This window comes from Oncorhynchus kisutch, linkage group LG10 (assembly GCF_002021735.2).
Source record: "Oncorhynchus kisutch isolate 150728-3 linkage group LG10, Okis_V2, whole genome shotgun sequence".
Lineage (NCBI taxonomy): Eukaryota > Metazoa > Chordata > Actinopteri > Salmoniformes > Salmonidae > Oncorhynchus > Oncorhynchus kisutch.
Genome location: NC_034183.2, coordinates 33793220 through 33810143, shown reverse-complemented (window position 1 = coordinate 33810143; position 16924 = coordinate 33793220). Strand labels below are relative to the sequence as shown.

The 16924-nt window shown below is 44.2% G+C and overlaps 1 protein-coding gene across 6 annotated transcripts in view; it reads right to left on the bottom strand.

The window, feature by feature from the left end:
• The window catches only part of LOC109898077 (KICSTOR complex protein SZT2), a 107008-nt gene that overhangs the window by 56086 nt on the left and 33998 nt on the right, over positions 1-16924 (bottom strand). For all 6 annotated transcript variants that reach the window (XM_031833571.1, XM_031833575.1, XM_031833572.1 and 3 more), the window contains 11 exons: positions 15219-15477; positions 14564-14738; positions 14348-14446; positions 14098-14170; positions 13605-13925; positions 12793-12931; positions 12348-12464; positions 12053-12122; positions 7618-7803; positions 7111-7404; positions 6455-6887 (listed from right to left, as the gene is read on the bottom strand). In XM_031833571.1, coding sequence (XP_031689431.1) covers positions 6455-6887; positions 7111-7404; positions 7618-7803; positions 12053-12122; positions 12348-12464; positions 12793-12931; positions 13605-13925; positions 14098-14170; positions 14348-14446; positions 14564-14738; positions 15219-15477 — 2166 coding nt within the window. The remainder of the gene's footprint in view (positions 1-6454; positions 6888-7110; positions 7405-7617; positions 7804-12052; positions 12123-12347; positions 12465-12792; positions 12932-13604; positions 13926-14097; positions 14171-14347; positions 14447-14563; positions 14739-15218; positions 15478-16924) is intronic.

Here is a 16924-nt window from a genome sequence, read left to right as displayed (position 1 = left end):
GTAGACACTCCGTAAAGCTGCAAGCTAAGCCAAGAGACTTGTGCTGTTAGTGCTGAAGATGATTCACTCACTCACATAACACTCGCTCACTTCTCAATGGTTTATCATCGGTTTGTCAGTATCTGCTACACACAGCTAGCCTTGCAAGAGAAACTCCACACAGATGGTAGACGACGACACATCCGCCACACTGGCACCTAAGTCCCCTCCTGTACTTCCAGTTCACCCACAACTCTGTGGCCACGCACGTCTAACACCATCATTCATTTTGCAGGCGACACAACGGTGGTAGGCCTGATCACCGGCGACGATGAGACAGCCTATAGGTAGGAGATCAGAGACCTGGTAGTGTGGTGTGAGGACAACAAGCTCTCCTCAACGTCAGCAAGACAAAGGAGCTGATCGTGGACTACAGGAAACCCCATTCACTTCCTAGAGCTGTCCGCCCGGCCAAACTAAGCAATTGGGGGAGAAGGGCCTTGGTCAGGGAGGTTAGCAAGAACTCGATGGTCACTCTTGACAGAGCTCTAGAGTTGCTATGTGGAGATGGGAAAACTTTCCAGAAGGAAAACCAATAATCAGTAAAAAGCACATGAAAGCCCGCTTGGAGTTTGCCAAAAGGCACCTAAAGGACTCTCAGACCATGAGAAACAAGATTCTTTGGTCTAATGAAACGAAGACCGAACTCTTTGGCCTTAATGCCAAGCGTCACGTCTGGAGGAAACCTGGCACCATCCCCACAGTGAAGCATGGTGGTGACAGCGTCATGCTGTGGGGATGTTTTTCAGGGACTGGGAGACGAGTCAGGATCGAAGGAAAGATGAACGGAGCAAAGTACAGAGAGATCCTTGATGAAAACCTGTTCCAGAGCACTCAGGACCTCAGACTGGGGTGAAGGTTCACCTTCCAACAGGACAAGGACCCTAAGCACTTTTCCCTTCAATTTATACATCTTATACACATTCTACAGTCTATTTTACAATAGTTATTTGTTTGTTTTTAGTCCTTCCTCTATTTCTGATGTCCATCCAGTTTGATTTCTATTTGTAACTGTGCTATTTCACAGAAGTTCTGAACCTATATACATTTTACAGATCCCATATGTTTTACATGTTTTATCTTGCCATTAGTCCCACCCTTCAGCTCCATTCAACCCTTCCCATCTATCTCTCAACATCATCCATTTTGGATTTCTATTTGCCATATATTTTTCAACTGTGCTGTGATGCTTCACAAACGAATTGAACCTTTCTATTCTCATAGGTTCTACAGATTGTAAATTAAAAATAAACATTTTTGCTAAAAATAATAATTATATTATTGATTGATTGACTATGGCTTTTCAAATCAAACAGTAGTGCTATCTGCAGCGTTAGTTCTAGGCAAATGTTGCAATTCTTCAGCCATTCCTGGACCTGTGACCAAAAACAAGCTACATATGGACAATATCAAAATAAATGATCTAATGACTCTGCCTCCTCAGAGCAGAATCTGCAGAGCTGGGAAGATTGTACCACTCTAAACTTTAGATGGACGGGGCCATGTACTGTCAAGTTTAGAGTGGTCTGATACTCCTTCCATTTCAATATTATCGCTTGCACAGTGCTCCTTGGGATGTTTAAAGCTTGGGAAATCTTTTTGTATCCAAATCCGGCTTTAAACTTCTTCAGTATCTCGGACCTGCCTGGTGTGTTCCTTGTTCTTCATGATGCTCTCTGCGCTTTTAACGGAACTCTGAGACTATCACAGTGCAGGTGCATTTATACGGAGACTTGATTACACACAGGTGGATTGTATTTATCATCATTAGTCATTTAGGTCAACATTGGATCATTCAGAGATCCTCACTGAACTTCTGGAGAGAGTTTGCTGCACTGAAAGTAAAGGGGCTGAAAAATTTTGCACGCCCAATTTTTCAGTTTTTGATTTGTTAAAAAAGTTTGAAATATCCAATAAATGTCGTTCCACTTCATGATTGTGTCCCACTTGTTGTTGATTCTTCACAAAAAAATACAGTTTTATATCTTTATGTTTGAAGCCTGAAATGTGGCAAAAGGTCGCAAAGTTCAAGGGGGCCGAATACTTTCGCAAGGCACTGTATATACAAACTCCAGTCGTACTTTATCAAAAGCCTTTTCAAAATCACCTATGAAAACCAGGCCGGGGTGTCCACAATATTTCATAGTATTCTATTGTTTCCAGTACTTGTCTTATATTATCTCCAATGTATCGTCCATGGACTTCCTGACGGGCCGCCCCAGGTGGTGAGGGTAGGCAACAACATCTCCACCCCGCTGATCCTCAACACTGGGGCCCCACAAGGGTGCGTTCTGAGCCCTCTCCTGTACTCCCTGTTCACCCACGACTGCGTGGCCACGCACGCCTCCAACTCAATCATCAAGTTTGCGGACGACACAACAGTGATTACCAACAACGACGAGACGGCCTACAGGGAGGAGGTGAGGGCCCTCGGAGTGTGGTGTCAAGAAAATAACCTCACACTCAACGTCAACAAAACTAAGGAGATGATTGTGGACTTCAGGAAACAGCAGAGGGAACACCCCCCTATCCACATCGATGGAACAGTAGTGGAGAGGGTAGCAAGTTAAGTTCCTCGGCATACACATCACAGACAAACTGAATTGGTCCACCCACACAGACAGCATCGTGAAGAAGGCGCAGCAGCGCCTCTTCAACCTCAGGAGGCTGAAGAAATTCGGCTTGCCACCAAAAGCACTCACAAACTTCGACAGATGCACAATCGAGAGCATCCTGTCGGGCTGTATCACCGACTGGTACGGCAACTGCTCCGCCCACAACCGTAAGGCTCTCCAGAGGGTAGTGAGGTCTGCACAAAGCATCACCGGGGGCAAACTACCTGCCCTCCAGGACACCTACACCACCCGATGTTACAGGAAGGCCATAAAGATCATCAAGGACAACAACCACCCGAGCCACTGCCTGTTCACCCCGCTATCATCCAGAAGGCGAGGTCAGTACAGGTGCATCAAAGCTGGGACCGAGAGACTGAAAAACAGCTTCTATCTCAAGGCCATCAGACTGTTAAACAGCCACCATTAACATTGAGTGGCTGCTGCCAACACACTGACTCAACTCCATTCACTTTAATAATGGGAATTGATGGGAAATGATGTCAAATATATCACTAGCCACTTTAAACATTGCTACCTAATATAATGTTTACATACCCTACATTATTCATCTATGTATACGTATATACTGTACTCTATATCATCTACTGCATCTTTATGTAATACATGTATCACTAGCCACTTTAACTATGCCACTTTGTTTACATACTCATCTCATATGTATATACTGTACTCGATACCATCTACTGTATCTTGCCTATGCCGCTCTGTACCATCACTCATTCATATATCTTTATGTACATATTCTTTATCCCCCTACTCTTGTGTGTATAAGGCAGTAGTTTTGGAATTGTTAGCTAGATTACTTGTTGGTTATTACTGCATTGTCGGAACTAGAAGCACAAGCATTTCGCTACACTCGCATTAACATCTGCTAACCATGTGTATGTGACAAATAAAATTTGATTTGATTTGATGTAAAAAACCTGTCTGATTAGGATGAATAATATCTGGCAATACTTTTTTAATTCTATGTGCCAAGCATTTTGCATCACAACACTGAAGTGTAAGAGGTCTCCAATTTTTTTAATGGACTAGATCTTTATATATACCACTTGTGTCCTGTTTCAGTAATAATGATATCAGATCTTCTTGTTGCGTGTCTGATAATCTACCATTTATATAGGAGTGGTTAAAACATGCTAATAATGGTCCTTTGAGTATATCAACAAAAGGTTTTGTATACTTCCACTGGAGTTTTCCCATCTTTAAAGCCCCCAATTGCCTCAAGCAGTTCCTCCTCTGTAATTTGGCCTTCACATGAGTCTTTCTGTACAGACGTTCATTTTATTATATTATTAGGAAAAAAATCCATACAATTAGTTTCAGTTAGTGGAGATGGAGGCGTCTGAAACGAAAACATATTCTTAAGGTACTTTACTTCCTTTCTCAAAATATAATTTGGTGAATCATGCGTGACTCCATCATTTGTAACAAGTTTTAATACATGTTTTTTGGTAGCATTTCTATATTGAAGATTGAAAAGGAATTTGTGCATTTTTCCCCATATTCCATCCAGTTCCCTTTATTTGTATAATCTATTACACTGGATATTTCTTGAATAAGTTCCTCCATTTCTTTTTGTTTTTCCTCTATGGTACAGTTTTAATTGCTATCTAACTGTATTGTTAGTCCTTCAATTTCCTTTGTTAATATGGACTCTTGATCTAAATTGCTTTTGTTTTATTGATGAGTACTGAATTGCATGGCCTCTAAAGGCACACTTAAGTGTCCCATACAATAAGGAGATCTGCTGTGCCTATGTTATGTCTGAAAAAGTCAGTTATAAATTATTCTGTCCTAGATCTAAACAATGTATCATCTAGTAGGCTTTGAATAAATTTCCAATGTCCTCGCCCACGTGGAAATACTGTAAGAGTAATATATACGCCAAATATGTGATGATCCGACCGCATTCTGTCCCCTATCAACACTTTTTAAACTTTTGGTGCCAGAGAGAATGGCATAAGAAGTTTGTACAACTGCGTGAAGTCTGACAGAAACACAAACCAGACATTGGCAGACCTGCTGAGAAACTGCAGCAGACCGTGGTGAACCATGCCAATGAAATGCTGGGAATTGACCTCAATGAACATTTTCCTCCCAGCCGGGGAACCCGGAATGAATTTTTACTGGTGGTAGTGGACAACTACACACACTGGGTGGTCTTTTCCACTTCGCAAAGCCACTGCATCAGCCATTGCTCTAATTCTGCAAAGGGAGGTCTTTACCAGATACGGGATTCCAGACCAAATTCTCTCTGACCGAGGTCTGCAGTTCATATCAGGAATCTACAAAGAGCTCTGTACCTACTGGGGTGTAGTTGCCAAGCTGACCACGGCCTACCATCCTCAGACCAATCTCACCGAGAGGGTAAACCAAACCCTGAAGGGGATGATTTCTTCATTTGTGGGGGGATCAGCAAACAATGTGGGATCAGCATCTTCCTAAGTTTAGCTTTGCACTGAATTGTGCAGTCCAGGAGACTTCTGGTGTCACTCCTAACGAACTCCACCTGGGAAGACCACTAAAAGGTCAGATGGACAAAGTTCCAATGTTTCACTTGACTGCCCAGTGTTTGATGCAGTCCAACACCACCACACCTTACTAGCCAGAGTGGTTGGGCCCAGCAGAAACAAAGCCAACGACAGCTCAGCAACTATGACATAGACGAGACGTGTTTCCCACCCAAGTCTGAGTACATACATTCACATCATCTGTCAAAGGCATCTAAGAAGTTCACTGCCAAGCTAGCTTCGAGATGGAAAGGTCCATACCGTGTAGTGCAGCAGCTGGGGCCGGTGAACTACTTGGTCTGTTTGGAAGACACTGGGGAAGATGTCAGGACGGTGCAGGTTGTTGACCTAAAGCCTGCTACCCTACGGCAGAAGAGCTGGATCGCAGGCAAAAGCAACACCTGCAGGACCTCTTCTTGGAGGACTGATGATGAGGACTTCCCTGGTTTTGTGTAGCAGGAACATGAACCTGCCAAAGCCTGCATCCTCTCTGTTTCTACAGGCTTTGTTATTAATTCATGGCAGGAGGAGTGGGGCAAAATCCTGCATGGAGCCTTCACCATGCGCTGCCACTTTAAGAGCACATCAGCAGTCAGAAAGGAAGAAATAAAGATAGCTCTTCCGAATCTCTGGGAGGGAGCTCTTGGTTGGCGCGACAGTTTGATTGGGGTGTGCAATGCTGCAGAAGTCTTGTTTATTTTCAGCGTGCTTAGTTTGTAAAGTGTTTAACTCGATCGTCGCTGTTACCACTCTAGAACGTGGTTATCTTTTGGGAACGCACCAGTTATTGATCGCATTGATTAGTAGCAAGCTTTGACATACAAACAAACAAACCACCAGACGGACAGACAGCGGTTGACTTCAGGCTTGCAGTTGCACTAAGACCCTCTCTCTTTCTTCCCGCTATCGCTCCAGTGCTTTTCAGTGCAGCAGATTTTTTTTTTCTCAATGCGCCTCCCTTTGATGTTCAGTGTCGCTGGACTACTATTGCCCTGCTAGACGTATTTGGGTTGACATTTTAGATAAAGGGAGGTTGCCTGCAAGTTTATTGTGTATTGCCATTTGAACTGTATTGATGTGGGCTGGTACTATTGACATGTGGCAGAGAAGACTTTGGACATTTTAAGGCCTTTGTTTTGTCTATGAACACCCCCGCTGTTGCACTTTGTAAAAAAAAAAACTGTATCCCTACTTAACACCACCCAACAATGCAGCTGTAACTAAAGGTACTTGATATAGTCTGGGTCTAGAGAAAGGGACACTCACTGTGGGTGGTGGACTGCACCGACTCGGCCAGGCTGACTGTGGAGGGGGTCTTGGGGGGCGAGGTGTATTCTGAGGAACGGTCGGTGCTAGTGCTGGGCTGGAGCTGATGGGTGCTGACCTGGCCGCTGTCCCCTGTAGCAGTAGAGGTAGAGGTGGAGGCGGAGCCCACGGAGCTCAGCCGAGGTCTTATCTCCTCTCCTCCTCTGCCCACAGAGCTCAGTCGGGGTCGACTGGTAGAGGCACCAACAAAACTCAACCGGGGGCTGTCACCCGCAGCAGTGGCGGTAGCACCAACTGAACTCAAGCGGGGTCTAGGGCCCTCCTCTGAGTCAACTCGGGATGGTTTGATTGGGGTGTAGCTGGGCTCCTGGGCTGGGTAACTCGCAGATTCACAAACAGCCCCGACAGTAGACTTCTTCTCTTCTCCCTGAACCTTAAGGTACATGAAATAATTAATTCAGTTTAAATTCATACACATTCCTCCATTTATTAATCCATTCATTTATTCATACATTCATAAAAATTTCATTTATTCATAAAAATAAATTTAAATATAAGAGACCTTAATCCGGCTGGAATAACCATGAAAGAGGATGCTTGGAAATAAACTAGTTGGTCAGGTTGAAACTCCCCTTCCCCCCAAAGGTTTGACAAACCTCACTGTCTGGCTCCACCCTCGCCACCTCTGCTTCCTGGTCAGGTCTTCTCCCTGGTGTGCCATGATTGGACGGAGCCCTGGCGCTGTCGTCCACATCAGGACAGCGATTGGTTGGCTGTGAGTTCCGTCCAATCATAGAGTTCCATCCCACCTCCCCAGGGTTGACAGTGCTCTCAGACAGCCTCTTAGCAGCCTGGATCCTCTGGGGGTGGAGTCTACTCAGAGACATGTAGTAGAAGTTGTCTTGCTCTCCATTCAGAAGATAACCTGAGAATGACATCCTACGGAACTCCTGTGGATGGGAAGATTCAAGGGTGAGGGTCAGTACCAATTTTCCTAATTGAAAAACAAATCGTCAGAGTAGCACTTGGGTATGCAACATGTAAGGTTCCTGACAATGTGAAAAACGAATTGACCCCACTAGAAAAAAGGGCCAAAACTCATCTTTGCTATGAAAGAAAAACAGTTCTCCCTGTCATCGCTTCTAGTCACCCTCCCACCATACCTCTTTGAACTTCTCCAGGGACTGCTCAGGGCCGAAGACAAACTGCAGAGGAACGACCTCACAGTGGCACCGTGGTCGCCCGCCTGAGCGAAACACGTGATCCGCCACCTTCTGTAGCGTGGACGAGCGGATAACCCGGGAGAGACGCAGCGCTGACACAATCTCGTCCTCCAAGAGCCAACGGATCTACAACGAGAGGCAACAGGGAGAGGAGAGGGAGAGGTGAGTGAAGGGGCCTGAAATCTGTAACGCTATTTAGTGGTCGACTAGCTCAAAGTCAAATCAATATCAATATGGAAGTTCAAAGATCAAGATCAAGTTCAAAAGTAATTCACACATGTGAGCGCTCACATTTTTCAACATGTTTTTTACAAAAGGATGGATAAATGTGGATTTTTCGGCAGATAAATATGCAGGATGCTACCCTCCACCGCATGGCCTTTGCTCCAGATCAAAACGTCCAACCTACAACCTAATTTTGACAAATTAACCGGAGAGATTACTGCTAGCAAACAAACAGCAGAGACCAGAGGACACCATTCCAACCTGGAACTGAGTGAGTCGTGTTTGGTATGATGCTATTTTGAAAGCCAAGTAGAAGAAATCATTCAAAATAAAGCACATTACAAGGATATATTTTACTTCATGGGGACTGAATGCTGAGGCTCCCAAGTTTGCAAGGACAGACCAGATACAAATTCAATTAGCACTACGGTGTGAAGTAAAAGGTGTCGAGGCCTTTGGGCCCAACAAGTGGCAGGAGTCTTTGAAGCGTCCTCTGAAGCCCCCTCCTGCTGTTCAAAGGCCATTCACTGGCATTTTCTACAAGAAATCTGCCTCCAGAAATAAACAAAAGCGTGTGACACCTACTCCCGTTGCCTGCTGCACTGCTGCTTGGATTCCACCTGGTGATCTGTTCACCATCTGCCCTGGCCTGTCTCCCCATGTCTGGCACAGGTACCCCTACCACACTCCCCCCTCTCTCCCGAGCTCTCTCTCTCCTCCAGCACACATGCACTGTTGGGGCGAGTGACTCTGAACTTACAATGACTATCTCCAAGTCGTTATATATTACATTTTTTTCTTGTGCTTTTTGCTATTTGCCTCATGACTCCTGCATACTTTGTTGACTACAAACATTCTTTACCCAAGCAGTGGACAGACTGTTTGTTCCTACACTCAGGACTCTGACTCTCTATTGGTTACAGACTTTTGGCCTCCCATCCTATTCTAACCACCTCTCGCCGACTTTATTTTCATGTTACCTGATGAAATTGCTGTACAATATGATCTTGTTGCCATCTGATGCACATTCAGATTACATAAATCAGCACTGCAGAGCTCTCCCTGTCCTATGCTGAGCCTTGACTGTATTACTCTTGATGATATCTGAAAATGTGCCTGCTCACCCTGGCCCATCTACTGTTGCTAGCCCCAATTCTGACTTGTGCTCTGATATCTGCTTCACTGATTTCTGCTCTCGTAAAATCCTGGCTTTTCTGCACGTTAAGATTAGAAGCGTATTACCTAAAATGGATCAATTGTAAGTGTGGGTTCACAGCTCCAATCCAGATATGTTGGTCATTACTGAGACGTGGTTAAGGAAGAGTGTTTTGAATACTGATGTTACCCTTTCTGGTTATAACCTTTTTCGGGCAAGACAGATCTTCCAAAGGTGGGGGAGTGGCAATCTTTACCAAGGATCACCTTCAGTGCTCGTTTGTCTGCACCAAGTCTGTCCCCAAACAATTTGATTTGCTTGTTTTAAGCCTTAATCTTTCAAATAGCTCTTTGTTGACTGTTGCTGGGTGCTATCGTCCTCCATCGGCACCGGCCTGTAACCTACCTGCCCTAAGCTCTCTCCTGGCCCCTTATACTAAGTCTGAATTTGTTCTAATAGGTGACCTAAACTGGGGCATGCTTAAACCACTTGACCAAGTCCAAACGCAATGTGACTCCCTAAATCTTTCTCAGATTATTACCAATCCCACAAGGTATGACTCCAGACACCCAGAAAAGGCTACTCTCCTTCATATTATCCTCACAAATAATCCTGATAGGCATCAGTCTGGTATTTTCCTTAGTGATCACTGTTGTACAGCTGCTCAGTGAAATTACCTGTCCTGATTTGTCATAGACGTTGCTAAAACACTTTAATGAGCAAGCCTTCCTTCATGAACTGGCCTCTGTAAAACGGTATAGAATCAGCTTGATCCCCTCTGTCAAAGATGCTTGGACCTTCTTTTTTGATATTTTCAGTGGTATTGTTAACAAACACGCCCCCATAAAGAAAATTAGAATTAAAAACAGGTTCAGCCCATGGTTCGACTGTGATCTTGCAGAGTTACTCCACCTCAAGAATTGTATTTGGTGAAAGGCTTGTCACACGCATACTCAGGCTGGCCGGCTATCGCTCAGGCAAATTAGAAATAAGTGCACTCAGGCTATTCGGAAGGCCAAAGTTAGTTACTTTAAGGAGCAGTTCTCTCTCTGTGGGTCTAACCCCAAGAAGTTCTGGAAAACAGTTAGACCTGGAGAATAAAACCTTCTCCTCACAGCTGCCCATGTCCCTTAATGTTGATGATGTGGTTGTTACTGACAAGAAGCACATGGCTGAGCTCTTTAAATCACCACTTCAGTAAGTCAGGATTCCTATTTGACTCAGCCATGCCTCCTTGCCCGTCCAACATTTCCTCATCTCCCACCCCTTCTAATGTGACTATCCCCGATACTTCTCCCTCTTTTTCCCTTGCCCCGAGACAAAGTTTCTCCCTGCAGGCAGTCACGGAGTCCGAGGTGCTAAAGGAGCTCCTTAAAGGCAGCCAAGGGGAGAAATCAAGCTGATCTTAACTGTTATAGGTCTATTTCTATTTTTGCCCTGCTTATCAAAAGTGTTGGAAAAACTGACTGGCTTTCTTGATGTCTATAGTATTCTCTCTGGCACGCAATCTGGTTTCCACTCAGGTTATGGGTGTGTCACTGCAACCTTAAAGGTCCTCAATGATGTCACCATTGCCCTTGATTCGAAGTAATATTGTACTGCTATTTTTATTGACTTGGCCCAAATTTTTGATACCATTCCATTGATACCATTCCATTCTTGTGGGCCGTCTAAGGAGTATTGTTGTCTCTGAGGGGTCTTTGGCCTGGTTTGCTAACTACCTTTCTCAAAGAGTGCAGTGTATAAAGTCAGAACATCTGCTGTCTCAGCCACTGCCTGTCACCAAGGGATTACCCCAGGCTCAATCCTAGGCCCCACGCTCTACTCAATTTACATCAACAACATAGCTCAGGCAGTAGGAAGCTCTCTCATCCATTTATATGCAAATGATACAGTCTTATACTCAGCTGGCCCCTCCCTGGATTTTGTGTTAAATGCTCTACAACAAAGCCATCTTCGTGTCCAACAAGCTTTCTCTACCCTGAACCTTGTTCTGAACACCTCCAAAACAAAGGTCATGTGGTCTGGTAAGAAGAATGCCACTCTTCCCACAGGTGTTATTACTACCTCTGAGGGTTTAGAGCTTGAGGTAGTCACCTCATACAAGTACTTGGAAGTATGGCTAGACGGTACACTGTCCTTCTCTCAGCACATATCAAAGCTGCAGGCTGAAGTTAAATCTAGAATTGGTTTCCTCTATCGAAATCGCTCCTCTTTCACCCCAGCTGCCAAATTTACCCTGATTCAGATGACCATCCTACCCATGCTAGATTACGGAGACATCATTTATAGATCGGCGGGTAAGGGTGCATTCGAGCGGCTAGATGTTCTTCACCATTCGGCCATCAGATATGCCACCAATTCTCCTTATAGGACACATCACTGCACTCTGTACTCCTCTGTAAACTGGTCATCTCTGTATACCAGTCACAAGACCCATTGGTTGGTGCGTATTAATAAAACCCTCTTAGGCCTCACTCCCCCCTATCTGAGATATCTACTGGAGCCCTCATCCTCCACATACAACACCCGTTCTGCCAGTCACATTCTGTTAAAGGTCCCCAAAGCACACATATCCCTGGGTCGCTCCTCTTTTCAGTTTGCTGCAGCTAGCGACTGGAACGAGCTGCAACAAACACTCAAACTGGACAGTTTTATCACAATTCAAAGAGTCAATCATGGACACTCTTACTGACAGTTGTGGCTGCTTGTGTGATGTATTGTTGTCTTTACCTTCTTGCCCTTTGTGCTGTTGTCTGTGCCCAATAATGTGTGTACCATGTTGTGTTGCTACCATGCTGTGTTGTCATATATATATATATATATATTATTATTATTATTATTATTATTATTATTATTTAATCCCAGGCCCCCTTCCCTGCAGGAGGCCTTTTGGTAGGCTGTCATTGTAAATAAGAATTTGTTCTTAAATAACTGACTTGCCTAGTTAAATAAAGGTTAAATATAACTTTTAGAAAAAAAGACTGAACTTACCTCATCCATGGTGGCCAACACTGCTAGTTTGTGGGGAATTGGGAGTTTGGCCAAAGGGTCTCCTCCAACCCTGTTGAAATAAAGAAGAGTGAACTACTGTAGCCTCCGTGAAATGATCATGCAGGCAGCGAAGGCCTGCTCAACATGCTTTCTTATCCTTCAGACCACTCACCCGTCAACCACTACTCCTCTAGCCTGGTCCCAGATGTGTGTGCTGTATAGCCAAAAGACAACGGCTATACAGCACAGACATAGAACCAGGCTACTCTTTTCCCCACCCTTCCTAATGACTCACCCGTCCACCCCTACTCCTCTCAGGCTGTCCAAGTTGCCCATCAGCTCCTCATCAGAGCGGTAGGAGGAGGGCTGACCTGGAGAACGGTTCAGAGACACACTGCTCTCTGACGTGTACCTGGAGAGAGTGCAGCCCGTTAGTTAACATGATCATCGTCTAGTGAAAGATCCTACTGTATGTGGAAATGCAGTTTGACGAAAGTATACAGCACAGGGTTATGCTCTTGCACATTATCATTCCAATGACAATGTATCTGGTAAGAGTGCCTATCCTAATGACTGATATCCTAGTTTAAGCTCCAAGTTCTTTCAATGTTTTTACAAACCTGGTTTACCAAAGGGCACCTTACCATATGAACACTAATGAATCCAAGAACAAACAGATGCATTTTTAAAAATTGTTATTTTATTCCACATAATTCTCAAGTAGGATCTAAAATTCTCACCTGTTGTGCCTCAAGTCAGACTGCATGCCCTCGATCTCTAGGGGTAAGGTGAGGACAAAGATGTCCAATGTGACAGAGAGATCATTCAGATCAAGAGCCTGCAGGGCCTCTGCATTCTCCAGACATGTGATCACCTCACCTGTAACAAAACAGTACACGTCAACACAAACAGCAGGGCATTTAATAGCATTGTGAAAATTCACAGCAGAACTGGGGTCAAATAGTATTCGTTGTCTTTCAAATACTTTGACTGCAGGAGTGAGCCTGCTTGTAGTGCCAGATGGGAAAGTTTAGCACTTTTGGAACTAGTCCACTGGTTCCATTGTGCCAGACAAACTCAATAAAGTGAAGCTATCAAATAACATTTTATTGGTCACATACATATATTTAGCAGATGTTATTGCGGGTGTAGCGAAATGCTTGTGTTCCTAGCGCCAACAGTGCAGTAGTGTCTAACAATTCACAACAACAACACACACATCTAAAAGTAAAATAATGAAATTAAGAAACGTATGCATTTTAGGATGAACTATGTCAGAATGGCATTGACTAAAATACTGTAGAATACAGTAAAACACACATATGAAATGAGTAAAGCAGTATGTAAACATGATTAAAGTGACCAGTGATTCCATTTCTATGTATAGGGCAGCAGCCTCTAAGATGCAAGGTTGAGTAACCGGGTGGTAGCTGGTTAGTGATGGCTATTTAACAGTCTGATGGCCTTGAGATAGAACACCAGGTCTGAGTCACACATTGTCTATTGGCTTGTGTCTCTTCTGTGACGGTTGTCAGGTACTGCGTGTACTCACCCAGGCAGGTGGGTAGTGTGGTTATGGGCATGGATCCGTGGCAGCTCTTCATGTTAACAGAGCAGGTGAGGTGGACGAACAGCGGAGGCATCTCAGGCTGAGGCCCCTCTGGCTCCAACAGGCTGTCTCCCTCTAGAATGCTGAAGGAGTCCTCATCCTGGTTCACCGTGTTGGAGTCAGACAGGGACTCATCCTCCCCCTCTCCCCCCGCTTCCCCCTCTCCGTCTGCCCCTAGGGATCTCCGGCCCCCGGCCCTCTCCTGGTACTCCACCTCCAGGTCTGTGTCGCTCTCCATCATGATGCAACAGCCCGACATGTTCTCTGAGGTGCACATTAGGATGACATAGTACACAGGATTTATGACGTATCCTTAACTACATGTTGTCTGTGGTGCACAGGATGAGTATAGAGTATCTGATGTACTGTTATCTAGAAGATCTTAGGCGGGGGTAACACGAAGCAATCCAAGCAACTAAAATACAAGGATCCCCACCGTCCTCTGTAGCAGGCTCAGCCTCGGAGACAACCTCTTCACTAAGTCGTCTCTCCTCTTCCCTATCAGAGTCCTTAGGAGGAGAACAAAAAATAAAATCATCACGCTATATTATTCAGAGTCCCAGTTAGTTAATACTGAACCAATGTTTTGGAAACAGTTAATACTGAACCAATGTTTTGGAAACAGGACTTCTTCAGTGTCCTGGGGGTGGATACCAACCGAGAACAATGGATAGGAAATAACATACACATATCTCTTTCTTAGATGATGGTGGGCAGTAGTAGAAGTAGTGAGGATTGGAAGGCACGGTCTTGAAGAACTGAGCACCAATGTCCATGAATTTGTCCTGTTGAATGCAGGCATTAGCTAGCTTTAAAACGGTTCTTTAACAAGAGCATCAAATTGTAACATAATCCATCTAATTTCTTTCCATTCTACCATTATCTATCCTTCAGTTGTTTACCTGTATGATTTTGTGCAGGTCAGGGTAGACCTCACACTTCTGCTGAAGGCGGAGGAGGGACAGAGGGAACTCTGGTATCCTGATGGTCCCGGGGGGTTCGTCCAGGCCGTGGGGGGAGTTAGGGGCCGAGGCCTTCCCCCTGTTCTCTGCCTCACTCACGTCCTCCATCTCAATACTTGCAGACACAAGGTCATCATGTTTACTCATAGAGCACCATTCAGCACCGTCAATCAATAGTCTGAACCAAACAAGTACCAAAACAAACCAAACAAATGTACTGTATGTACCACTCTTTGCTAATTAAGTTCTGAACCAAGGTCAGATAACATTCTGAGGGTCACTCTGTAGCCGACCTGGGTCAAATACGTATAGAAAATATGTAATAGACTTCAGGTGCCCTTGATTTAGTTTGTCAGTCGCTAAAAGTGCAAACTCCAGATTGTTAGATTTTATTTATTTGATCATTTAAAGTAGAAGGCTGCTCCAGCCAGAGACAACACACCAGTCCAACACACCAGTCAAAGACACCAGTCAAAGACACCAGTCAAAGACACCAGTCAAAGACACCAGTCAAAGACACCAGTCAAAGACACACTGAGTACTTCAAATCAACAAAAAAAAAAATGGGTAACTGCTCTGTAGGTCTCAGTAGTACCTGGATGAGGAGGCCATGGGTCCTCTCTTGACCGGCCCATCTTCCTCTGCCTCTCCGATTGTGAAAGTGGCGGGGGTGATGCTGTGACCCCTGACCCCTCCGTCTCCATGGCGCTCTCGGAACACCCGGATGTGTCCACAGAGCGTCTGGAGGAAGGAAGTGATGTCTATCTCCTGGAGAGACTCCTCACAGTAGTCCATGGCTGTCAGCAAGTCCTGGGAACTGATGCTGTGGGACTGCTGCAGGCTGCGGTACACACCTAGGGGGAGAGAACACGATCATGCACACGCACACACTTCAGATCCATGCCTGCTCGGTCTTAATTCATCTTTCCACGATTCCTCAAGTCTTTATCTCCTCGCGTCCTTCTCAACTGCATTAAAAGGAGAACGTAAAAGTGGACCTTCTCCAATGTCATCTGAAAATGAGGGGAGGAGAGAGGATGCAAGGAATATCTTAGCTACATCGTCAAAAACCTTCCACTATACTCTCAAATACAAATCTGTCCAACTATTCCATGTTAAGTTCAGTCAAGGTCAGCACATAAATCCACATAAAAAAAACAGTGCCTTCAGAAAGCACTCACACCCCATGAGCATTTTCAAGATTTTGTTGTGTTACAGCCTGAATTTAAAATGGATTACATTGAGAGTTTGTGTCACTGGCCTACAATACCCGATAATGACAAAGTGGAATAATGTTTTTAGAAATGTTTACAAACAATGCTGAAATGTCTTGAGTCAATAAGTATAAAACCTCTGTTATGGCAAGCCTAAATAAGTTCAGGAGTAACAATTAGCTTAACAAGTCACATAAAAATGTACATGATTGTTTAATGACTACCACATCTCTGTACACCACACAAACGAGTATCTGTAAGGTCCCTCAGTCGAGCGGTGAATTTCAAAAACAGTTTCAACCACAATGCCTCGAAGAAGCAGACATTGAATATCCCTTTGAGCATGGTGAAGTTATTAATTACACTTTGGGTGGTGTATTAATACACCCAGTCACTAAAAAGATACAGGCGTCCTTCCTAACTCAGCTGCCGGAGGGAAAGAAAACCATGAGGCCAATGGGGACTTAAATCAGTTACAGAGTTTAATTGCTGTGATAGGATGGATCAACATTGTAGTTACTCCACAATACTAACCTAAATGACAAAGTGAAAAGAAGGAAGCGTGTACAGAATAAAAATATTCCAAAACACGCTCCCTGTTTGCAATAAAGCACTAAAGTAAAACTGCAAAAGATTTGGCAAAGAAATTCACTTTATGTCCTGAATACAAAGCATTATGTTTGAGGAAAATCCTCATATGTTACGGGTATGCTTGTCATCGGCAAGGACAAGGACGTTTTGATTGTTCCTGAGTGGTCAAGTTACAGTTTGGACTTAAATGTACTTAAAAATATATGGCAGGACTTGAAAATGTCTTGCAACGATCAACAACCAACTTGAGAGAGCTTGAAATTGTTCTAAATAATAATGTGCACATATTGTACAATCCAGGTGTGCAAAGCTCTAAGGGACTTACCCAGAAAGACTCAGCTGTAATCACTGCCAAAGCTGATTATAACATGTAGTGACTCAGGGGTGCGAATACTTATGCAAATGAGATATTTCTGCGTTTAACTCTAAAAGCATTTTTTTCACTTTGTCATTATGGGTATTGTGTGTAGATGTGTGAGAATGATTTTAAAAAATA